General features: G+C 31.8%; 1 protein-coding gene and 1 non-coding gene across 2 annotated transcripts; both read left to right on the plus strand.

The window, feature by feature from the left end:
- The first annotated feature begins 233 nt into the window (after window positions 1-233).
- TRNAA-CGC (transfer RNA alanine (anticodon CGC)) lies at window positions 234-306 on the plus strand. The gene has a single exon. It is a non-coding gene; the product is annotated as a tRNA-Ala (tRNA).
- A 17,461-nt stretch (window positions 307-17,767) lies between these two features.
- On the plus strand, window positions 17,768-23,296 carry LOC145626086 (AP2-like ethylene-responsive transcription factor AIL6). The gene is made up of 9 exons (XM_081678609.1): window positions 17,768-18,242; window positions 18,334-19,021; window positions 19,123-19,205; window positions 21,510-21,518; window positions 21,647-21,735; window positions 21,842-21,915; window positions 22,007-22,057; window positions 22,156-22,232; window positions 22,329-23,296. The coding sequence occupies exons 1-9, from the start codon at window positions 18,086-18,088 to the stop codon at window positions 22,814-22,816; spliced, it is 1,716 nt and encodes a 571-aa protein (XP_081534735.1). The 5' UTR covers window positions 17,768-18,085; the 3' UTR covers window positions 22,817-23,296.
- The last annotated feature ends 2,684 nt before the right edge of the window (window positions 23,297-25,980 follow it).

The following is a 25,980-nucleotide window of genomic DNA, read 5'->3' on the forward strand; positions in this document are numbered from 1 at the left end:
ATCTTGAATCATATTCTCATCCCTTACTCTAATAGCTCTCTTAACACCAAAAACACTAGGTGGGCAATAATTCGGTGTTGGACTGTTGGAGGCTCTACTATCATCCAAAGGAGCAATTATAAAAGTCTTTGTTAACTTGGCCCAAGCCAGGCCCATGCTGAACTAGAAGCTTAAAAATATATTGAGATATAAAACAATAAATACTACAAATCGACGATACAAAATAATTCAAAGGGGGTGTAGCTCATATGGTAGAGCGCTCGCTTCGCATGCGAGAGGCACGGGGTTCGATTCCCCGCACCTCCATGTTTTTTCAATGGGCTTAAACATTTTTAAAGCCAGGTTCTCTACTCTGGACCGAAAATATTGGATCTTGGCCCAATTTAATAGTTGTTCAAATCCAACTATATTACCTGGGCTAATGTGTTTGCATGATTACATGAACCATGCTTTTAAATTTTCATGACACGTTCAAATTTTGATCACTACATAATACTATGACTTCAAACTTCAAGTAGAGCTTTTGATCAATACATAATTCTATGACTTCAAAGTTAATGTACAGGTGTCAATTTGGGTGTTTGAGTTAGATTTTGTAAGGTCGGGCTCGATTATTTATAAATTAGAGTCATGCTAAATTTTGTATCCAAACAACTCAATATTTGATATTAATATTTTGCATTTTGCGTCACCCTTGAAGCATTTTGACACCTCTAAGTTGTTACTCTTAATTTGTACAGTTCATCTTATTATACTTTACAAAACTTATTTCTTGTTTTAACTATTACAAGATGAAATCAAATTAGACAATAAGGGTCTATTCCGATTTACTGAAAACAACTTAAGTTAACTAAACATAACTAATTAAGGCTGAACTGACTTAGACCCTAAATATATGGAGAACATTAGCCTAGCATAACTTATTACTGTTTGCTTTTATGCCAAATATTTGATGTTTGTATAGTTGAATATATATATATATATATATATATATATATATATATATATATATATATATATATATATATATATATATATATATATATATATATATATATGAAAAATTGATATTTGAAAATTTGATACTCGCAAAAACTATGAGAATAACATCGATATTGATCTTATTTGTGTCATTCAAATAATCCAACACACAAGAGTCATTCTCTTACTTTAAAATGGAGACTATGACATAATATCTACTTATCTAGTGAGGTTTGGTGGTTAAAACATAAAAGTAGATATGACATTAGGGATATTACTAATTTAAATTACAATGTTAAAGTATCATTAACGGTCTTAGATATTTATGTATTTCATGTCATTCGAGATTACATCTTCAAAAACATGATACAAAAATATAACATGATAAGATATTATCATAATCCACCATATCATTCGAGATTACATCTTCAAGTGTACACGATTAATGTATAATTAACAAGCTAAGATATTATCATAATCCACCATATCAATCAAGATTACGTCTTCAAGTGAACATTAAAATATACCCAAATATTTGAAGAGTGCAATATAATATTGAACAAAATGCAATGAAAATAAAAGAAAAAAAGAAGAGAGATTTTGGGAAGAAGCGAGACAAAAAAGGCTTTAAATGAAATGGGAACAAGAGTGAAGGAAATAACGGCATGGTCTCGGCTAAAATAAACCCCTCCTCCATTGGATTCGGCCCTTCCAATTTTTCGAAATCCTCAAAATATCAAAACTCCCCCTCTCTTTTCTCACTTTCCCTTTGTTTTTGTTTCATGTAATTTACTATTCCGTAATATTTTAAGAATCCAAAGAATGTACGGAGTAACTTTTTTTTTTTTTTTTTTTTTTTTTATTAATCTATACCACAATTGGCCGGTAATTTAAATTATTATTAACCTTCCTCTGTCCTGTATTAGTGTGCGTGTAATTCTCTGGCTGTCCTAAATATTGTGCTTATTTTTAATCAATGTATTTTGTGTGCAACTGCTCATACCATGTGACCGCTTGTAAAACAATGAAGTAATTCCTATAACATTAATCGAATAACCTCTATTATACTGACAAATAAGATTCTGTTATTTAGATCTAATATGTTTTTATTGAAATCTGTTGTGCTGAAATCTAATGTTCTCTGCCCAAAAGCTCAATATAACAAGGTCTAAGGGCATGTTCACTTCAACTTAATTTCAGTTCAGTTCATTTCAGCTCCAATCAATTCAGTTCAGTTAATCTCCTAATTTCCTTCTCTCATATAATACTCATTTCGCCTCAGCTCAGATTTAATCAGTTCAGTTTCAGTTCATCTCAATTCAGTAAATATAAACATGCCCTAACTTCTATGACACTGACTGAGTAGCCCTGCAATATTAACAGTTTTTTTTTTTTTTTTTTTTTTTTTTTACATAACACTAACTACCTTGCTAATGACTGACCACACACTATAGTCGGTCACATGTAAGAATTTATGCTAATAATTCCTATTTTATACCGTGTATTACATATATCATAATATATTGTTTTACATTTTTCTTATCAAAAACTCTTTTAAGAATATTTTACTTCTTTTGCTACTCTTAATTCTTGTGAAAAACAAAGAAACAAAAAAAAAAAAAAAAAAAAAAAAAGTAAACAAACATTATATTATAAGGCGAAGGTAATATTGATAGAGTGTATTACATATTTTTGGGATTCAATCAAAATTTTAAACTTTTGGTTGAGATAATCCTTTGATATGGTATTAGAAGCTAGCGTGATACAAATATCATGGTTCGAATCTCATCCACCCTCCGCTTTCAAGTGGAATGTTAAATGTTAGGTATAATGCGCTTATTCTACATCCACACTTTAAGTTTAATGGAATCTTGTGTATGGGACGTTATAACGTATAAAACATATTCTTGAACTTCAATTATAAGCCAGTAAAATACTTCATAGACTAGTAGCCCAAATAGGCCAAGTAAAATACAAACATATAAAATACCTAAGATTAAAAAAATTAATGAGCAGTAAAAAGAAGGTTAATAATTAATGACAGTGGGGGATGGTATAAATGTGTCGGGGAGGTGGTGCACGTGCGTGTAGCGGAATCCTCTCGTAGTAGAGAGGAGGGAACGAGAGATATTTGGGGAGAAGAGAGTAGTCAAAAGATGCCGCGCACGTGCCTTTGAGTCAAAGGTCAAACTTTGAAAAGCAAAGCAAAGTGGCCCAATTTGAGGGGTGTCATTACAAATTATTAGTACACGAGTCCTCTACCTCCGTAAATATTGCTTTCTTTTTCTTTTCTTTTTTTTCTCTCTTGTTCTACTCAATCATCACTTTTCCACCGTATCAATACCTCCAATCTTTGCCGCTCTTTCTTTTCATTTTTTTACTTTTAAATCTAATTATTATTAGTATGTGATCTTATCGATCCTTTTAGTGTTATGATTATGTATATAAATGTGGTAGCAGATAGGTTGTTCGGATCGGATCAAATTTAATTTTAATTTGGTGGAGTTATATCGCATTGTTAATAATCGAAGAAATTCAATAATATCATTGTCTTTTATCATTTCACGATTTACTTTACGCTGAGAAGTAAATATTTAAACGAAAAAAATGACATTATCATTATTAAACACGTAATAAATTATAATACAACATCTACAGGTTTACAATCGGGGATGGCCACATAAGATGATTATAATACAATGCAATAATTAAACAACTGGATTTATGAATGATTATTGTAAATGAATCATCAAAAAAATAAGAATGAAAAAAATACTTTCCACAAAAAGGGATGGATATGCTTATGTGTACGTATGACTAACGACTGTCCGTATGCAAGGTGTCAAACAAGTTGATTTGTATGCAACCTTTTATTTTGTATTTTTATTTAATTTAATGAAAAATGATCATGTGATTTGGCCTCATTATTCCTTTTGTTCAGTTCATTTTTCTGCTAAACTCCAAACTTAAATAGATTCTCATCCTTCCATAAGATGCGCAGTTTTTCTTTTGCATCCCAAAAAGAGATCATTTATTTGATTTACAAAATCACATTTTCACATACGTATTGACATGATCAACCTCTGTTTCCACATATAGGAATTATGACAGTGATCTTACAAGTAAGTACAATCAATATATGAGAAAATAGATTTTCTATAATAACTGTTTTATTTATAGCATAAGAAAAAGGTGAATGAATGGAAGATGAGCTAGTAGGCATTATACAGATATTAGTAGGGCCTATTCACTTCAACTTAATTTCAGTTCAGTTCCAATCAGTTCAGCTTACTTCAGCTCCAATCAGTTCAGCTTACTTCAGCTCCAATCAGTCAAGTTCAGTTCAGTTCAGCTTCTAATTTCCCTCTCTCATAAAACATTCATTTCAGCTCTATTCAGTTCAGTTCAATTTAGCTCTAAGCAGTTCTATTCAGTTCAGTTCAATTCAGCTCCAAGCAGTTCTATTCAGTCCAGTTCAGCTTCAATCAGTTCAGTTCAGTTCAGCTCAATTCAGTAAATGTGAATAGGTCAATTGTCTCAAAGTAAAAATATTGCTTGTACTCTATGTATATATATGGATCCTCTATTGCCTGCCCAAATTTATATGTACATTAATTTTATCAAACACTAAATTGAGAAAAATTTTCATACTCATCATTTAGTAGTAGATTTTGTATTACTTAGCTTATAAATCGATCACCCAAAAAATTGTGCATTATCAAATGTCTATTAATGGGATACTAGACTACACAGAATAATCAGAGTATGTTCTAATTGACTGAACTCAGCTGAACTGAACTGAACTGAAATGAAATGAATATTTTATAAGAGAAGGAAATTAGGAGCTGAACTGAACTGAATTTCAACGTATGAGAATAGACCCTAACTTTTAGTTCATGCAACCGATCCCACTTAGCTTATGAGCTGAGATAGAGACTTTGATTAACTGATGTCAATTGGATATTAGTGTGTGCTCATATGAATTATGTGCGGGTGACAGATATATCTATACAAACAATGCTCCACCTAACCTAATGAATAACTGAACAAGTTGCCTTCATTTCTCATTTTGTCTCTCTTATTAGGGATATCAGCCATAATGATCAACTAAATAGTACTTTGTTTCATATCATTGTCTTAAAACAAGGCCCGATTCCCATAAAAAAAGTGGGTGTAAATCGACAAGCTCATATAATTTGAACCAATTCAATATAACCTTCCATCATTATTTAATATGCTCTAAAAAAAACTACCATCATCTTCTCATACATTTGTTACACCACGTGTAAGGTCATTGCCTCCCAAAAGATCGACCTACTCCACAACTAATAACTTAGATTCCAATCCTATAATAATATATATAATTTGATTATGTGAGACATGCATGCATGCATGTATTCTCACAAAAGTTAGGTTAAATTTTGATACGAAACTCAAATCCAATTACAGTAGTGCATAATCATTTTTAGATTTGGATTGGTAATAATAATTCTACTCCTATAGCGCAAATATGTTTACTAGTATTTTTTAATTTCCTAGATTGATAGTGATTTATTGGATATGGAAACCTAATCTTGTAGATAAAGATTAATATTAATTAATTATTTTAGGATTAGAAGCAAATCATCAATTGACATAATATATATATATATATATATATATATATATATATATATATATATATGTCATGAATCCATGTGACAATGTGAGTTATAATTGTGAGAATAGCACTGGTTTCCTGAGTTGTTGCAGTCTTTGTCTTTGGATTGGAGCTGATTCATCCAATATGTCCTGCAATTTGCGAGCAACTTGAAACTTAAGTCTAAACATTTATATAATCTCAAACTATAACACGCTTGGTAGTCTTTCTAATTTGACCAATTTATACGTTCACAACAAGTCCCATGTTTTAATCGAAAATTATAAATCCGAATAAAAGGAGTATACTTGTACCAAATATGATAAACTAAATAAATGAGGGTATGTATTGATATAAATATGGTGATTATTGTCTTTAATCATTTAAACAATATTCATTGAATGAGTTTATTATAAAAGTTTGCATCAATAATAAATATATATATAAAGTAATATAGAGGAGGATTGATTAGATCTACACGACTACAACTAAAAATGAGAATAATAAGCTGCCAAATTTGAGCCTGTATGTCTTACTATACATTTTTTTTTCTTACAAACACATTGCTACGCCATAATTAAATACGTAGTATAAGGATTTAAATCGAATATTATTTGTGGATGAATTTCTCAACTATTATATTAGAATATAAGTTATCTTGCTCATAAAAGGGAATTTTATCAATCTAATTAAAAAAATTTGGGACAAACAGTAATGTATCGAATAAATTGGGACAAATAGAATATGTATATTTATACGATTTTAAGAAGATCTAAATGAAGGCTATCTAGAGTTTTCTTCTAATTAATATAGTAAGCAAATAATATGAACATGACATGTACCTAAATATTGTCAATCATTGGTTTGCTACCTCATCAAATTATCGTTTTGGCTTCGAATCTATGAAAGATGCTGTTCAACTAATTGGTATAACATAATTAAAATATATATTAAGGTTCGAAGAGAGAATACAGTGTAGAAGGTTTAAACAAAACATACATACGATGCCAAACTTTGTTAGATGAGAATGTTTGGAGACATGTAGGTCAAATTTTCAGCATGATAGGTAATTGAAAGCAAAGTTAATTAATTATTGATGATAATTTACTTTGTAATAGCTAACTTGATTAGACGTGCATAATATGAATTTTGTTTGTAGTATGAGTCATGCTGTAAGATTAATCTGATAGGTTATATATATTCCCTGATTTAACCTAATTAAATTACCAAAAGCTTAATTAATTGGTGGAATTTGGTGGAGGAATAGTGGTTTTAGATCGATAGTGATGATTAGAGAGTTGTGTTAATTAATATTAATCTTTAATTATTAAGAAATACTTAGCTTTGAAAATATTTCTTCTCGTTAAATAATGGTATACTTAAATTATAATTAAGTTATTCATGTAGCAAATTAAACTCGTACAAAAAATTATACTCCGTACTACGTAATCAATCAATTACATATTACTAAAAGCGAATCTTAACACATACTTGTCAATGTATTATTAAAAAATTTCCCGCCAAAAGTACCTTCTAAAAAAATTATTGTTACTTAAGAAAAAAAAAATTATATCTAAATTATGACATAATTTGTTTTATATAAAATATAAATCTTTTCCTAAAAGATTAAACTATCCATTATAAGTTTATAAATATTACATGTTTTTTAAATATTTTCTCTTGCATGCTTTTATTTTTAATATACTCTATATATATTTTTAGTAATACTCAAGTCATTATATTAAAAAAATTTATAATAAATTGTCAAAAATAATTAACTACCGTGCATTGCACGGGATTTAACCTAGTTAATCAATAAAAAAAATCAAAATGAATTTCTTTCATAATATGTTTGGAGGACTCATATCTGGCGCGAATTAATTCCACTTTAAAAGAGGGGTGGATGAGATTCGAACCCGTGACTTTTATGTCACGTTGGCTCCAATACCATGTTAGTAGACCAACTCAACCAAAAGTTTAAGCTTTATGGTTGAGGCCCAAAAATATGTTTTATACTCTATCAGTTTCCTATAATAGTAATTATAGAGGTGGCAGATAATGAATGTTGTTATTTGATTTTGGTTTAGGGTAAGTCATTTTAGGATGCAATTTCTTTCAGATAAGGTAAAGTAACTTTTGGACTTATTGTCGAGCAGTTTTATAATAAATACCAGTCTTAAAATACGAAGTAATTCAACTTCCTCATTTTGGGTCAAGTCGGTACGAGTCATTTTATTTCGACTACAAATTAAAATTTGTATGGATATATATAATACGGGTAAATGATAGAATATCAACACTTTAAAAATTACTACCTCCGTTACAGATTATGTGCAACGATTAAACATCTTCCCTCTCTGCTTATGTCAAATCGCTGCACATAACTTGTAATGAAGGTAGTATTTTAAATTTAGAAGTGATTAAATTTTTAACTAGAAAGATTTTTGCTTGTCTAAACTAATCCTATTTTAAAGTCGAGTCATAACTTATCATCTCAATTTAATTAAACTGTCTTGGATTACATCTATTATTGTATGTCTTTAAGTCCTTAGTCCAACACCTCAATACTTTAAAAACTGAGATGTCCAAATGTCCAATAAATAACTTAATTATATTTGTTGTTCTTTAAAGCATATTGAATTCTAAATAACAACATTATTAGTATACTACTCCGTATAAATCTTGAATATAGATAAGGTATTCTATAATTTGTGAAATACAGTATTTCCTTCTGATTATTCCGTATATTTTTTATGGTTTTGTGGCTTGAGATGAGGCTCCGTAGTAGTAGCAGCAAAACAAAACAAAAGGAAGAAAGAATAATAGTGATTCCTATCTCTAAAAAAAAACTCGACGGGTTGCCACGTCCGCTACTTTTCCTATCAAGTAGGCCATTAATAATTTAAACATATTAATCATAACATTAAAATAAAAATTAAAATAAAAAAGGTAGTAGAATATACGAGTATAAGTTAACTTTAATTGGTTGTAGGTATGGTGTATCGGATTGAGTCGAAGATCGGAAGAAAGCCATGTGCATGCGTACGTGTGTTAATGTACATCCAAATCTTTCTAACTATCCTATTTATCTTTGCTTCATTTCCACTTTTACTAAACCATGTGAGATGATAATGTGATCGATGCTCTTTTAATTTATTTGTTCTACCCGCCAAAATTAAGCATGTCCAAATTGATCTTAACCCAAATAATATTTGAATGATTTGAAATTGAATTAATTTAGATTTAATTTTAAAAGGTACCCCGAATCAGATGATTGATATATTGATATTACTCGAACAAAACCCTAAAATCAAATACTTTTATTTAAGATTGACTTGTTTATTTTCACAACCATATATGAGTGGTTTATGTTGGATTTCGGGAAAACTCCACAATATGGAGTGTGTACCATTGATTAATATATGTAGAGTTTACAAGGGTCGTAAAACCTAATACGATAAGGATATATCTATCACACCCCCGCAGTCGTAGCGGGAGGAGGCCAAGTGGTATGCTAAGATTGAATCTAAAATCCATAAATACTTCGTTCTCGTGGTAGGCCTTTAGTGAAAAAATCTGCGAATTGATATCTAGACAGAATATACAGAACCCGAACTTGTCCCAAAGCAACCTTTTTCTCGAACAAAATGAATATCCATTTTCACATGTTTGGTGCCTTGGTGTTGTATCGGGTTTTAAATTAAATAGTATTAGTGCATGCAAGTATTAGTATTGATAGAATATAAGATTAATATTCTAGATATTCATTATGAATTTTTTCTGGTCTACTATGATCTTATCTATATTTTAATTTTGTACGTGATTTTTTAGTTACATTTATCACTTTTGTTTATCAAAGGTTTTCATATATCATATCATTTGAAAAGGTGATTCATCAGGCTTCTAAAAATGGACTAGCATTTTATTTACTTCGTACACTTTAATACCTAACGAGAGAAGTGGATGTTAATAGAGCATGTAACATCATCATGTATTTTCTTGTCTTGTTTGTTATCCAAACTCTATCAATTCCAAATTGTTAAGAGTAAAATCCAAGGTCCCTTTCGGAAGCAATAAAAAAGATAAGAATTGAAAACTTCTAACGGACAAACAAACCAATACAAAGCAGATGGTCCAAAATTATTTTAAACATTTCCAAATTCAAAAAATGATCTGTTAAAAAATAGACCTATCAAGTATTACCACATTTAAGGTCCCATATTAATTGAAAAAGAAAGAGCTAAGAGACTACTCCTCATTTAGTCATATGATTTTGGGATAAAATCTCATTTGGTCTTATAAAGTGAAGTCTCTCCCTTAATTGCGGGTACGGCCCAAATCAGTATATAATAATGATCAAATTTGAAATCAATTAAAAAAAAAAAAAAAAAAAAGGAATAGTACAAAATTTAAGTTGGCAACTTTAAACGATAAGTGGAAACTGTAAAAGTAAGGGAGCAAAAATGAGGAAAATAAGGCTATATTATTTATATTAAAAAATAAAAATACAATATTTTGTACTCCAATTTTAGTGAAATAATTATATGCAGAGTTTCTGCAAGAAATACATTTGGCCATAAAAGTGGGAGTTTATATCATTAGAAAGGTAAAATAATAATGAAGAAAATCTAAGGTTTCTGAGCAGCAGCTAAGCTATACTATACGATCTCCTCATGCTGATGACCAGGTTTACTGTTTCCCCGGGTTTTTCGGTTACTGTTGCTCTATATTTCAACCTTGTACTTTTGACATTCATTGGTGTTTTTATGCAAAGATTGGCTAAATTTTGCCATTATTTTGTTTTTGTAATAGGACAAGTAAGCATTTTGGTTCATGCATTATGGATTGTCCACGATAATTGGTACGAACTTGACATTATAAATATATAGCACAAAGTTGATCGAAATTAGTTACAATTTACTTAATTAATTGCTACACAATGTTCAAATTAGTTACAAATTTTAATCGTATTGTGTGTTTTACACTAATTGTATATAGACGCATTATATTAATTGCTACATTTTGTACGGATTATTGATTAAAAATGCAAAATGTAAGTAAATTGTAACAATAGGTGTGTGTCAGTAATTATCGATTGATGATGGAAAAAAGTCTTGAATGTCTCATTAATCAATCAAGTAATTGAGATTACTTTAATAAGTGTCACTATACAACAAATATTTGCAATACCAGTAGTTATGCTTGGTGCATCTAGATGGAGTTTGGTACATTCAAAATTGGAGTATTTGAATATATTTGTGCATTCAAAGGACTTCCAAATAAGCAAATCCTAATCAACATTTGATATTGATTTGCAAACATATATATCATGACATTCAAAAGTACTATGTAAATCTTCACCCAAAAAAAAAAATACTATGTAAATGGTATCAAGAGCAGGTTAAATCTTGGGACCGTTCATAAAAAATTTCCCCCCCTACCGGTGGGTTAGAAATTAAACCCACCGATGGGATGATCCTTTAGCAAAAATTACCAATTTTTTTTTTAGTTTATTCCGCTGTGCAAGTTAGTGTTGGTGCAGAGTTTGAGTTGATGACTTGATGTATACATTACATCATGCGTGGCTTTTCTAAGCATTGAGATCAAAATAAAGTTGTTGGTGTGTCTTTGACTCTCTAAAGATGAAAAAAACAAAAAAAAAGTTTTCGGCTCTCTTGTGTTGTGAGACAAGAAATTGGTTCTCCTTGTGCCGTGAGACAAGGTTTGTGAGTTGATTCGAGCATAATTTTGCTCCTTTGGATTTGAGTGTGGTTTACTCTGAAAGACCAAATAAGAAATTTTAGTGTGGTTTACTCTAAAAGACCAATTTGAGTGTGGTTTACTCTAAAAGACCAATAAGAAATTTGAGTGTGGTTTACTCTGAAAGACCAATAAGAAATTTGAGTGTGGTTTACTCTGAAAGAACAATAAGAAATTTGAGTGTGGTTTACTCTGACAAACCAATATTTGATTGGAGCTCGGTTTTGCTCTGGAAAAACCAAAATTTGTTATATTTGCAGGTTCGAAAAGAATGACGTTCCTGTTTGATTGATGACAGATGAGTTCGAAAAGATGAACGTTATCATCATTGAAAAAAAAGAAAAATTGAAGGCGACATCACAAGAGTGTGCATCTCGGCTTCAACAATTTGAAGAATTTCCAATCGCAACGTTCGTGTTACTGCCGTTACGATTGCGGGTGGGTGTTAGAGATAATATCGGAAAATATATGTATGATATATTTTCCGTAGATATCATTCAGAGAATAATATATTCAGTATTATCTTATGTTAAGATATTATTTAGAGAATATATCATTAGGTTATGGTATATATTGTTTCCTATCTTATATTCGTAGGTTTTGTATAAATACTCTACCTATTGATGAATAATAATCAAGCCATTCTATTCTATATTTCTCTCTAATTTGTCAAATATCGTACATTATACTTTTGTGATATCTATTATCTAATATTACTAACGGGCTAGATATACTCTAATGACTTAATTTCTTTAATTTCATACTGATATGGAACATAACAAATAACATTATGATGCTTTAAAAAAAAAGGTAAAAGCTGATCAAATAGGTGCTCAGGAAGTCATATTTTAATTTGCACATTAATGTTTTTTTTTTTTTAAATGTTGAAGTTTCCTGTAAAACTACTTTTATTATAAGTGTCATTCATTATCTACTGTACTTGTGTATAATTTTGCATGAGATGATTGTTTTTTACGTTTGATGAACAGATGTAGTAGTATGCTTTTGCTTTCAGCTAGCCCAATTATATTTAGAAAATACGAACGGCTATTTTAAATTGATGTAGTGGATGTTACCTTGGTACTTGGTAGGTTATTCACGGAGAGGGTGAACGTCTTTGTTTTATTGACTCACTTGATGTGATTTTAAAATTTGGCCTTGTTTGGCAAATGGTTGTTGGCTGATTCACTTGGCTTGTTTGACCAGCTGGAATGTTTGGCTGTTTATAATGACTTTTGAAATTGGCTGTTTATAAAAGTGTTTGATAAATTAATTGTTGGTTGTTGGCTGTTTTTTATTAGATAATTTGTGGACTAACAAGCCAAAAGCCAACAAAAAAGCTACTCAAAGCAGCTTTTTTGGCTTAAAAGTCAATTTTTTCGCTGACTAAAAAGCCAATTATCAAACACTTTTTTTGGCTGTTTGACCACCTAAAAAAGCCAAAACCCAAAAGCTAACCAAAAAGCCATTAAAAAGCCAATTACCAAACATGGCCTTTGTTTGAGTACAACTTATTTGCTTTGATATTTAGCGTGGATGACTTCTTATAAAGTTAATCTAAAGTAAATTGTAACTACCTACGGAGTACTTATATTCAAATATTATGATAAATTGTAACACTGTTTTCTTGGTTTATACCGTGTACATATTATTTGTTAAATTCGACTTATTTTTGCTGAAATTCACTTGATTTTGCTAAACTTTTGCTTGACATGACTCGTCTTTCTCGGAAATTTGTTTAATCTTTAATTTGTCGAACTTTATTATTTATTTATTTTTCCTTTCTCATCCTCATTATTGCTAAAATTTACTTGATCTTTATCATCATACGCACAATTATTGTAGGTTAACCTCCGAACAGGTCTTTGCAGGTTATGAAATAATAATTTATGAACAAACTTACATCCCAAAAATAATACGAAGTACTTTTTCACATTTAAATTTTATACGGAATATTAGACACAAGGGAGAGTGATAAAAATCAATCTCAAAATTACCTAAAATCAAGATGGAAGTTTTAACAACTAGCCATGAACTATCTCTCACTCTCACTTTCTCTCACTTAACGGAATGAACTAATTAATTACAATTTAATGATTTGTTTATTACAAATAATATAATTATCATTCATGTCTATTTTAATTTGATTAAACATGCATGTAGATCTAAATTCTTACAAATTAATTTTAAATCACAGTTTCTTAAAACACACGCGTTCAAATTATTCTTAAGATTGACTATTTTTGGCTCTTGAAATAGCTATTTTGTCTATATTATCATCTTAAGGCTGTTGCAGAGCTGGTAAAAAAAAGTGTGATACGCATGGATTAACAACTTTAGAAATTTTGTACTAGCATTACTATTAGTACAGTAATAATATACTTATTGTTTTAAGTAATTAATTAAAGATAAAACAAAAAAGCAAAAAAAAAAAGGGAAGAAAAGAAGTTAACTCAAAAGGCTAATCTACTTACTATTTTTAATTGCTTTGACTGGTCTTCCATGCTTAGAATAGTTAATTTGTTCACAAACTCTATTATTTATTTTAATTGTCCTTTTCCCCTTTTTAATTTAAATTACTATAGGTGTAGTGAAGGTCGGTAGATCGAGAAATTATAGTACAAGTAACGAATTAATATCAAAATGTACATGATAAATGATCTAAATTTATTATACATAAACGGACAAAAACTGTGATTAGTTTCTAAATAAAAATAAAATTGAAGTTTTCTGCAAGATTTTTATCTGCATCCCATGTTAAGTTTTTGTCTCTTAAATTCTGCTAATTTTCTACTTTGTGCATATAAGACAAGAGTCTCCACAACTAGAAAAACCAACAGTTTTATTCATTCATTGATTAATCTATATGTTTAAGATTACTAATCACGTAAATAGTGTAATCTGCACAATAAAAATTATACAATATATATAATTGTTGTTCAGTCTACTTTAACCTCTTTTAATATCATGTCGAAAAATATAATAGTTTGTTCTAAGTATATTGAAAGTGCGATTATTAAGGGTTTGCTCTAATTTACTCAACTAAACTGAAATAAACTAAACTTATTAGAATTGAACTGAAGTGAAATGAATATTTTATGAGTGAAAGAAATTAAGAGCTGAATTGAACTGAAAATAAGTTGAAGGGAACAGACTCTAAGGGTCTGTTCTCATTGACTGAACTCAGCTGAACTGAAGTGAACTGAACTGAACTGATGAATTGAATTTCAACGTAAGAGAATAGACCCTAAATCCGAATTAATTGAAGGAATATAATTGTAATTATTGTAATTAACTCTTTAATTTATTCATGTAGGTATACATAAGTTGTTACATTAATTTCCGTAGTAATGAGAGGACTATGATGATGAGTCTGAAAAAATGCATGAAATTTGGAAGCATGGAAATGGAAAACACCAATAGGAAGATAGTTTACAGCTAGAAGAAAGCAACAAAACAAATTGATCAGTTAAAATTAGCCTTTTATTTGTTTCTTTTTGCTCTTTTGAATCTTGACTATTCATACACTTTCTCAACTGCGGAGATAAGATTAACAACAAAAGGGTGATAAAGAGGTATGCATGAAAGACAAGTGTATTTTGTTGAATTGTCCCCAAAACACCGGGACACATTCATTTTTTGTCAATTTAATTCAAAAAATAAAGGTATGGAAAATATTCAAATATGAAGCACTAAGTTTCACTAGTTGAAAAAATAAAATAAAATTGTTTTTGTTTCAACAAATATGCTATATGCATGCTTTGATTTTCTTTAAAAGGAGAAATCATGGAGTTTTTATAGTCAATAAGTTGATTAATAAATAGCAATAAGCACACTAAAATACCTCATTCTTTTAAATTGGACGTTTTAATTAAGTAGTTTAATTTACACTTGCTATTTGCTTGAATTATAGAATTGAATGAATTTGCACAAGGTATGTATTACAGGCTAGAGGGAAGTTAATAGGAGGGGAAGGGTAGGTCAGAGGAAGAAGCTAAGATCTGTATTTGTCTCTAACTTGACAAATGCGAAGTGTTTTTAAAATGTCGAACACATTATAATTTAAATACAAACATTATAATTGAATATAATCAAAGGAGTAATTGATATTAATGATGATGAGCAAACAATATTTGGAACATTGAGATATGTATGATTATTATGCAACTTACCAAGTTTAAAACTAATGCTAAACTATACTTTAGGGTAACGGTGAAGAGATTTAGGGCCTGTTCTCGTTGACTGAAATGAGCTGAACTGAACTGAACTTATTAAAGCTGAACTGGAATGAAATGAATATTTTATAAGAGAAGGAAATTAGGAGCTGAACTGAACTGAACTGAATTTATTATAGCTAAAATGAACTGAACTTATTAGAGCTGAACTGAACTAAACTAAAAATAATTGTATGAGAACAGACCCTCATTATTCATGAAGCTAGTAATTAATCCGTTATAAAACTAATTAATCCGTTACGCTTATACGTGTCCTCGATCTACAATCATTTAGAGATGAAGCTAGTAATTTATCCCAATAAATTAAATGACTATTCAACCAATAACATTTTTGATCTCTAATCATCAATTCATCACTAATCACATACGAAGTACACTACAAGTATACAATTAAAATTGTTGAAGATAATAACATGTATACTTTTTTTTTTTGAAGCTAATAACATGTATACTTTAAACTTCAAGTAGTAAATTATTCACCCTATTCACCTAAACAAGCTTTAATTGACCTAAAATTGTTTATCTTATTACCATTTGATTAAAAAAAAAAAAAAAAAAAAAAAAAAAAAAAAGTAAAGATGGAAGAGAAAGCAAACAAAGTCTCCGATTACCGCCAGAGCCCGGATCTTTCGGGACCTTGTTTGTTTCAGACAAAACTTCTGCCCCCCTCTCTCCCTCACTAGCTAAAAAGCCACACCTCCTACCTCACCCCTTTTTTAATCTAACCCAAACCAAACTTACCTTCACAGATTAAATTAAACAGTCATTTTAACATTTCTAATCACATCCTCAAATCTTTGATCCTTTATAAAATTTACACACTCCTTTTTTCTTTTTCTTTTTTTTTTCTTTTTTATTTTAATTTAATTAACTAATTAATTAATTTTTTATTTCTAGCTACCCATAATACAATTTGAGTAACTAAGAGATAATTCTTAGTTTGCAATTACTATTAGTACCAGTTTATATATGTTAGAGGACCTCATCTAAAATCTTAAACTTATGGTTAAGGCCCAAGAATATATTTTTATACTCTATTAAGGCCATTTGGGCTTAAAATGTGGATCATCTTAACCAAAAGTTTAAGCTTATGACTGAGGCCTAAGAATATATTTTTATAATCTATAAGGCCATTTGGGCTTAAAATGTGGATCATCTTAACCAAAAGTTTAAGCTTATGGCTGAAGCCTAAGAATATATTTTTATAATCTATAAGGCTATTTGGACTTAAAATGTGGACCATCTTAATCAAAAGTTTAAGCTTCTGGTTGTCCCAATAATATGTTTTTATACTCTATCAGTTTACATTCGTAACTATGGAATATTGTTAATTTACATTCACAAATCACAATTATGTTTTATCAATTTACATTTTATGGTTTGCATAATTTTAAAGTCTTACTATCAACGTTTTTAATACTTTTAATAGTTTGACTGACATGTGTTTGAATTTCGCCAATGTACAAATTAGACATTAAATGTTTGCAATTATGCACAAGTATTAAATTAAAATATGTGTGTTTTTTCTAAAATAAAGATACATTGAGATTAATCCTACCACATTAACAATGATTTTTATATTTTTAGAAAAAATATCTAGCCAAAATTTAAATAATTACTATCAAAGTCAAATTATTACGATTATTTGACAATGGTAATAAGAGTGATATAGATACATAAAGTAAAAATAGTCATACATGTCATAATGATGTTAATTTTAAAAACTAATTACATGTTATGTAGTACTTATTTCGGTATGAATCAGTAAGTCTTAAGATTATCTATCTTTAAAAACGAAACGATAATTTATATACCCTATGCATTAACATATGTAATAAGTTCAGATAAATTAAGTTAGAACATACAAAGTTAAACTTAAAAAAAGTTAAATTAGTTTAAACTCGGTATACTCCATTAATTAAAATAGGTAAAATAAGATGAAATAAACAGAGTCGGATAATATAAAAGTAATAAAACCCCCAAAATGAAGTCAGTCACATACTGTTGTTTGTTATGCAACGTATGTGCGTGTGTATCTGTCTCTCTGGACTAACGCCGGTTGGCACCTCAAACCGCCCCTTCACCCCCTTATAACCCTCCACATCTCCCTTCCCTTTTCTCTCTTTCCTTTCTTTCTCTCTCCTCACTACACTCCATTTTCTCTCCTTAATTCCATGCATCACTCCCTTTAAACGCTGTGTTTAATTCAATTCGTTGCATGTTACATTAATTACCCCTTCTCCCCTTCATCCTTTCCCCCTGACTCATCACTTATTCACTCCCACCCTTTCGTCATTTATTCTTCATTTCGTACCTCTTCGTTCGTATCGTTTCACACACACACACATATATATATATTGTTAGTCTTCGGAACCCATTACTTTGACTGTAACGGTTTTGAATGCGAATGTTATAATATAAACAACCATTTCAACTTTTTTATTTTTCGTGTTTTGAGTTAATCAAATCAATGGCACCAGCAGCCGCAGCAAGTAATAGCAACTGGCTATCGTTTTCTCTTTCTCCTATGGAAATGCTCGCTTCTTCTCATCAAACTCATAATCCTCAGATTCCTATTAATTCCCCTTCTCCTCATCATTACTTTCTCGACCCCTTTTACACCACCGGTACGTGTTATTGTTATTATTACTACCTCCGTTTCATATTATTATTATTATGTCGTATTATTTTTACAATAATGTTTTATATTTTGGACAGATTGGGGGAATCAGAAAGGAGCAGGAATGGGAATGTACACCGACTATGTGGTGGACCAACAGATAGACGATAACAACAACAACAACCACCACCACAATACGGCGTCGTCGTACAACAACACAGTACCAAAACTCGAAGATTTCTTTGGCGGTGATCATAACAACAATACGGCGTCGTACAACAGTCAAAACGAGTCAACAACTCAGGACTCATCCTCTCAGTTGACTCACCTCTACGAGCCACACCACCACCAACACCACCAACAACAACAAAACTCCGTTGCTGACTATTTCAACAACCAACAACAGCAACACCAGCAACAGCAACAACAACAACATCAGGATCTGAAAACGATGGGTTCTTCAGGAGGGTACCAAGGTGCATTTTCTGGGAACTCAGGTTCTGAAGTTGATGACTCAGCGGCGACTCATCTTGGGGCGGAGTTTCTAGGTCATTCTATTGAGTCCACTCACACCGACTTGGTTCCGAGTTTTGGTGGTGGTGCTGCTGCTACTACTACTACTAACAACAATAGCAATAGCAACAATGGTGGTAATTTGTCGCTTTCTGTAGTTCCGCAAACTACAGATAAATCAATTGTTACTGTTGCTGCTGATTCTGATAATAGTATTAAGAAGATTTCTGATACTTTTGGTCAAAGGACCTCCATTTACAGAGGTGTTACTAGGTATTTCATTTTTTTTTTCTTCAAATTATTATATTTATTTAATTTTCATGTTTAAATTGCAAATGGTAATTTTTTTTAATTATTAAAAAAATAAAAAATAGGCATAGATGGACTGGAAGATATGAAGCACATCTATGGGATAACAGCTGTAGAAGAGAAGGGCAAGCAAGAAAAGGGCGTCAAGGTAATTAATCTCACTTCATTTTTTTAATTTTTTTTTTATTTTTTATATTCATCTTGCTTCAAGTAGTCAAGAACAAAGTAGTAATTATTATTGGATTATATATTAATTAATTTATTAACTAGTAGCTTTTGATGTCGAGTGATTAAATATATGGAGCAGTTTGTACCTATTTTTGTTATAGACCGTGTCAAGGATTTACGGAGTAATGTTATTTTGTGTTTATTTTTTCCGAAACTTGCTCGTAGTAGTGCATTACAGTAATATGTTACATTAGCAAATAGTGCATTAATTATCTAGATGATGGGTAATTACTAATTAGGAATGAATTACATCTGTTAAGTGGTCAATTAATGTGGACTAATTCATTCCTAATTACTGGTATATAATTGTCATTATTGAAGGTAATGCTCACAGATTAAGCACAGGTTAATTATTGTAACAGTATTCAATGCTTGACCAATAATGCATACTAATTAATACGGAATACGTTATTGCACTTGTATTATGAGGTGACAAATTAAGAACATTTGATGACGGAGGGAGTAGAAATTATTACTCGCATTATATATTATCCAAATTTGAATTAAATTGATTATCAAGTGATTGAACATAAAGAGATACATGCAATAATAACAAGAGATTAGAAATTGATTGTGGAGTACAAGTTCAAAATCTAAATGAATGATTAATATTATATAAGTACTGTAGTAGTAGAATCTAGTGAGAAGGGATCTAAAAATGAATAAAAACTAAAGGTTAAAGCCTTTATTTAAATAACAGTAGAAAATTATGATTGATTTGATGTAAGTGGTAGCTTAGGTGTGTATATGAATATAATTGGTACAGTATTACTACTAGTACTGCTAAACAGTCTGAGGTCTGAGTCCTTGCTTTCATTTCACTGTTTAACTCATCAGTCAGAAATATGCCGCCATTTTGCTACTCTCTGCTTTCATCTGGGTCTTGCTTTCTTTCATTTCTGTCTTCTCTATCTCTTGTTTTTTACAACTATTTCTCTCTCCTCTCTTTATTATTATCATTATTATTATTTTTATTTTCCTTTATTTTGGGTATTTTGCTTTGGTGGTGTTTTGGTCAGGCCGAAAGTAAAAGTTGTAACCTAAAGTTGTATACGTGCCAGCTGCTACATTTTATGTACATGTTGCTTACTTGTTGTGTACCATTTTGCAATACAATGGCTCTTGTGTACTACTTGTACTACGTAAAAACCTTTACTTGGCGAGTTACTAATAAAACCCGTAACTTGTATCGTTGTATTCCCTCTGTGTGAAACTTGCTATGGTTTGTGGTCGGATATTTAAGATGTGCTAATGTTATTCGGCGTGGTGATGAGGGTGTGAATTCCGGACTTATGTAAAAGGGCATTTTGGTAAAATTAATGTATTGATTATCGATTGAAATGAAAAGAAGGTCCAAATTTGGTTTAAGGGCTAAATTTAGTTTACAGATTACAGTAACTGAGAATCTGAGATATGTTAGAGTGATGCTGATTTCGTTGTAATCTAAAGTTTTAAAATTTTGTGACTCGATCGCGATGGGACCGAAGAGTGGTTCCACATGTAAAGAAAAGAGAAGCAAAAAAAACAGTTGTGGTGGCAAAAGTTTTTTACAAGGCCAGCCTAGCCGTGGTGCTTTTTGTCATTCACTTTCTTACACCAAAGTCTGAACACAAACTGCTAAAATTTAACCCTCCTTCCCTTCCCTCCACTTCTTTGCTTTTGCTTTATTAAATTTTTTCCCTCACTTTATTATTCTCATGCACCGTTTGGATTGAGGCAGTCCAATTTGTAGGTTTGACCAAGCCACCAAATTGTCCTGCACTGAAAAAAAACACTAGCCCTCAATTTAGGCCGCACCTTTTTTGTAGTTTATACACTTTTTACTATAATTTACTTGTTAATACTTTGGTGGGGTGATTAAATTATTTGTTGTTGATTTCATTTTTTTGCTGAACTTGGTCTGTGGTGTTTGAGACAGTATGACAAAGTTGGTAGTAAGTGCCGCGAATTCACAGTTAGTTCCTGTTGCACTGCTTAATATAATAGAAACGGTGCAATTATTTTATGTATGGACATGTAAATGTTGTTATTTATCAGTATTATTATGACTTGAGTATGACTTCTGAGTTACTGTCCTTCGCTGTTTAAACTTTGCTATTGACTTGATATTGTCTGGATTGTATGTGTGGTTGCTACAAAAGTTTATTCAGATGTTAACATTCTGTTTTCCTTTTTTTGACATGGTTCGCGGAAATTTTGATGATCGGCTTTCCTTATGTTGCAGTCTATTTAGGTGAGTTATTATATCAATGTGTTATCATTGACTACTTCATTCCAGATTATTGGATGAAGTTGTGAAAATTGGCAGAGCATGTTAATAAGATAAGCAAACTTATAGAAAATTTGTGCATTATGGTCCAGGTGGGTATGATAAAGAAGAAAAGGCAGCTAGGTCATACGACTTGGCAGCTCTTAAGTACTGGGGCCCCACTGCCACCACCAACTTCCCGGTAATTTGAAATTTGAATTCGAGCTATACTAATTATACTTGACTAAAAAGCTACTCGAACTTGTCAAAAATTCTGATTACTGATGTAATTTCTCTTGTTTATGCAGATATCTAATTATTCTACAGAATTAGAAGATATGAAACATGTGACTAAGCAAGAATTCATTGCTTCACTCAGAAGGTTGGTCTCTAACCATATTTTGTTATTGATTTTGGTGTTGATTATACAATTAGCATTACTGATGTGGTTTTGTTTTTTAAAATTTTTCTAGGAAAAGTAGTGGTTTCTCTAGGGGTGCATCTATTTACCGGGGTGTCACAAGGTACATACACTAGTCATGTATTTCTTTCGTATGTAATATCATGCTTATTATGTTCTCAGCTACTTAACAAAATATACAAATGGTCTTTTGATATGCAGGCATCATCAGCAAGGGAGATGGCAAGCAAGGATAGGCCGTGTTGCTGGCAACAAAGATTTGTATCTTGGAACATTCGGTATGTTACCATCCCTTTTGCGTGCCATACTGTTTTTAATCTCCCTTAACTTATTGAAGAATCTAAATCCCAAATTGTGATAATATATATTGACAGCAACTGAAGAGGAAGCAGCCGAGGCCTATGACATAGCTGCCATCAAGTTCAGGGGTGTGAATGCAGTCACCAACTTCGAGATGAATCGCTATGATGTTGAGGCTATCCTTAAAAGCAATCTTCCTATCGGTGGGGCTGCCAAGCGCTTGAAGCTTGCTACAGAGGCAGCTGATCAGAAACCAACACTCAGCCTAGACCAACAATCCCATTCAAGCAATGGGAGTAGCGGTGGTACAAGCAGCACCATTAACTTTGCTGCTATCCAATCTGTTCCTCCCATTTCATGTGCTGTGCCATATGATGCCGCAACAGCCATCTTCCACCAGAACCTGTTCCATCACCTGAATTCCAATGGTGGATCCCACCAGGCAGTTGCTTCTACTGAGGCTTATGGTTCGGGTATGGGGATGTCTTCAGTAGCTCCAATGATGTCGCTGATGCCACAGACGCCTGCAGAGTTTTACATATGGCCTCATCAATCATATTAACAAGGTGAATAGGTGATCTACTAATGGGGGGTTGAGAGTTTAGAAGGTTTTAGGTATTAGTTCAGCTTAAATTAGTGCTATTGATCAAAGAAAAAGCTAATTTTGAATCCCAGAGATGTCTCTCTTATTATTAACAGGTTTTTCCCTATCGTTCGTTCTCAGCTGACCCAACATTGTCTTTTGATCTTAGAATCTGACCCATTTAGCCTCCTAGTGTAGTGACTAGTGATTAACCTTTGACAAGGCTGATGTTATAGAACTCTGGGGTTTCATTTTGAAAGTTGGTAGAAATTAGAGGCATATACTGGAAATTTTGTGTATGTATAGTTAGCTTTATTTTCAATAGCTGCATCGCGAGATTGATGAAAATAGGTCTTGCAGAAATGTCGTCTAGAAAAAGAAAAAAGGAAAGGTTTTATTATTTTTTCGAGTTATTCTTATGACACTACATATATTTTTCACCATTAATGTCTTCGCTTGCACTCCTCAAGGCTCATACAAGCTGTATATTCACCATTAGTCTTCACTTGCAAACTTCTAAGGCTTATACATGAGTAACACGACTTTATATTGCACCATTACTATCTGCTTGCACTAGGGGTGAGCATAACAGGGTACCTTGTAAAAATTCCAGGAACCGGAACCGGAACTTGTTGCAACAGGTTCCTCAAAATGAGAACCGGAACCTGTTGAACAGGTTCCTGGAAATTGGGAACCGGAACCGAAACCTGTAGGTTCCAGTTCCGATTCAGGGTACCCTGTATTATAATATACTCACTAACTTTTTCGCGGAATTTTTAATAAAAAACTGGTTGATCACTAATTTATAATGTTTGTAACTTGCAAATAAGACAAACTAATAGTAGTTGTCTAACAAATTTAATATATATATTTTTATAATTGTAATTTTGATATTTATTATTTAAAAATTGAGTAAGAATTAGTGTATAATTTGAAATTAAGTGATACTTTTATCAGGTACAGGGTACCCTACAGGTTCCGGTTCCAAAAAATTGAGAACCTGAACCGGAACCTATTACAACAGGTTCTCCAGCTTGCTACCCGGAACCGGAACCTCTTGTACAGGTTCTGGTTCCGGAACCTGCGGTTCCTAACAGGTTCCGGTTCCGATTCAGGGTACCCTGATTTTTTGCTCACCCCTAGCTTGCACGTCTCAAAGGCTTATACATGACTATATTTATCACCATTACTGTCCGCTTGCACACATCCACGGCTCATTTATGATTATCAGACTCATAACATTAACAGAGGACTTACTTGAAACTCTAATCAACGATCATCTTCTCTATAAACGATTATTGGATTTTTGTACTTGAATATGAATGCCCCATTTGAAAATCTAATCAATGACCGTCTTCTCTTATTTCCAACAGCAACATTGATAACACTTCACACATACTACGTACATTGATAGCACATAGATAATTTGCATGTCTGAAAGTATTTTAAGCAAATCAAGGCCTATTTCTACTTAACTGTATTAAATTTATTTTAACTTTTAACCAATCCTAAGTCAAAATGGGGATACAATTGTGCAAATAACATTGCACCATTGGAAATATCACCATCGCAAATTAAATCTTTTACATGAATTTGTTGCTTTCTACTCTGTAGAATTCTCATCAAAAGCTTAAGGGATAGTTTGACATCGTTTTTGGTTTTCAATTTTTTGTTTTTTTTTTTAAAACAAATATAAGAAAAAAGTGTTTTTACATTTTAGAGCTTGTTTGACATTGTTTTTTGTTTTGAGTTTTTAGTTTTTTTTAAAACAAAAAACCAAAAACAAGAAAAATGTGTTTTCACTTTTTTGTTGTCAGTTTTCAAAATTAGCGTGATTTTAATAAGTTTGACTAATTTTTTATTCATTATATGACATATATCATACACTTTTAAAATATAAAAAACCAAAAAACTGAAAACCGCAACAATGCTAAACAAACCCTTATTAGTTGTTAGTTTTTTAGTTTATCATGATTTAATAAGTTTAACTATTTTTAATTCATTATATGACATATATCATATGATTTTGAAAAAACAAAAAACCAAAATGGTTAGAAGACAAAATGATTTGAAATGTTGAATAACTAACATACAAAATACATAATTCTCAGAAAATATATCAAAATAAATTACAACAAGGCCAAAATAACGTTGATAATAACTGGATCATGTTGATGAATTCAGTCGGCCCAAACCTTGACGGGCCTGAGTGGACTCGGGCTCAATCTTTAGGGCTTCGCGAAAGGCCTCACAAGCCTCATCTTTCATCCCTTTAATCTCATAACACTGGCCCAATAAACAAAACCCCTTTGGATTATCCCGAGTCAGACTCATCGCTTCAACAAGGTCCGATAAAGCCGAGTCAACTCTTCGCCGCCGATTCACCGCCAATTGTAACTCGGCTCGCTTCACCAGCGCATCTCCTTTTTCTCTCCCTAACAGCGACTTCACCGCCGGCGGCGAGAGCGCGGCGTCGAGTGATCGGAGCGCCGACGTACGGCGGCCGAGAACGTCCAGCGCTAAGGCGCGGAGAATCAGCGCGGCGGCGTCGCGCGGGAGGAGAGAGATTGCGCGGTCAGCTTCTGCGATGGCGTCTTTGGCGAAGGATTCGGCTGTGGCGCGGTTGCGCGCTGATCTAGCGCGGCTGAGGAGTTGAGCGCCGTTGAGGAAATGGCGGCTAGATTGGGAGGCGGCGCGGTTGTTCGATCGAAGCTTCGAGAAGGCTTTTTTCGGAAGTTTGTAGATGACGAAGAAGATTGCTAGGGTTAGGGCTAGAAAAGCTACCTGAATCGCTGTTTCCGATGATATGACTTGCATCTTTGGATTTTGGAAAAAATCAATTTGATTGCGCCTGATTTGTGGAGTGTTCAGGTATGCTATTGTTTAATTGTTCTCTTTTTGTGGTGCATCGTTGTGATTTGTGATTTTTTACATGCTAGATTTCATGGCTTTGTTAAGTCTACAAGTAAATTCACAAATGGAAAAAGTTTGTCATTTAATAAATCGCAACGTATTCTTTTCAAGAAGTAATGTTAATTTAGTGTCGCCTTTTAATACGGAGTAAAAGGAGAAATAAACCGATAACTTTGTACTTTAGACTAGTCTCTTGCTAGCCCATTCAAGTTGATTTAACTACTATGAGA

The sequence above is a fragment of the Chenopodium album genome, chromosome 1 (assembly GCF_948465745.1).
Source record: "Chenopodium album chromosome 1, dcCheAlbu1.1, whole genome shotgun sequence".
NCBI lineage: Eukaryota > Viridiplantae > Streptophyta > Magnoliopsida > Caryophyllales > Amaranthaceae > Chenopodium > Chenopodium album.

Coding starts and splice junctions, on each gene's coding strand:
- LOC145626086 (XM_081678609.1), top strand. CDS start 18,086: ATGGCACCAGCAGCCGCAGCAAGTAATAGCAACTGGCTATCGTTTTCT. Junction 21,736..21,841: donor CTGCCACCACCAACTTCCCG/GTAATTTGAAAT, acceptor TTGTTTATGCAG/ATATCTAATTATTCTACAGA. Junction 22,233..22,328: donor TTTGTATCTTGGAACATTCG/GTATGTTACCAT, acceptor ATATATTGACAG/CAACTGAAGAGGAAGCAGCC.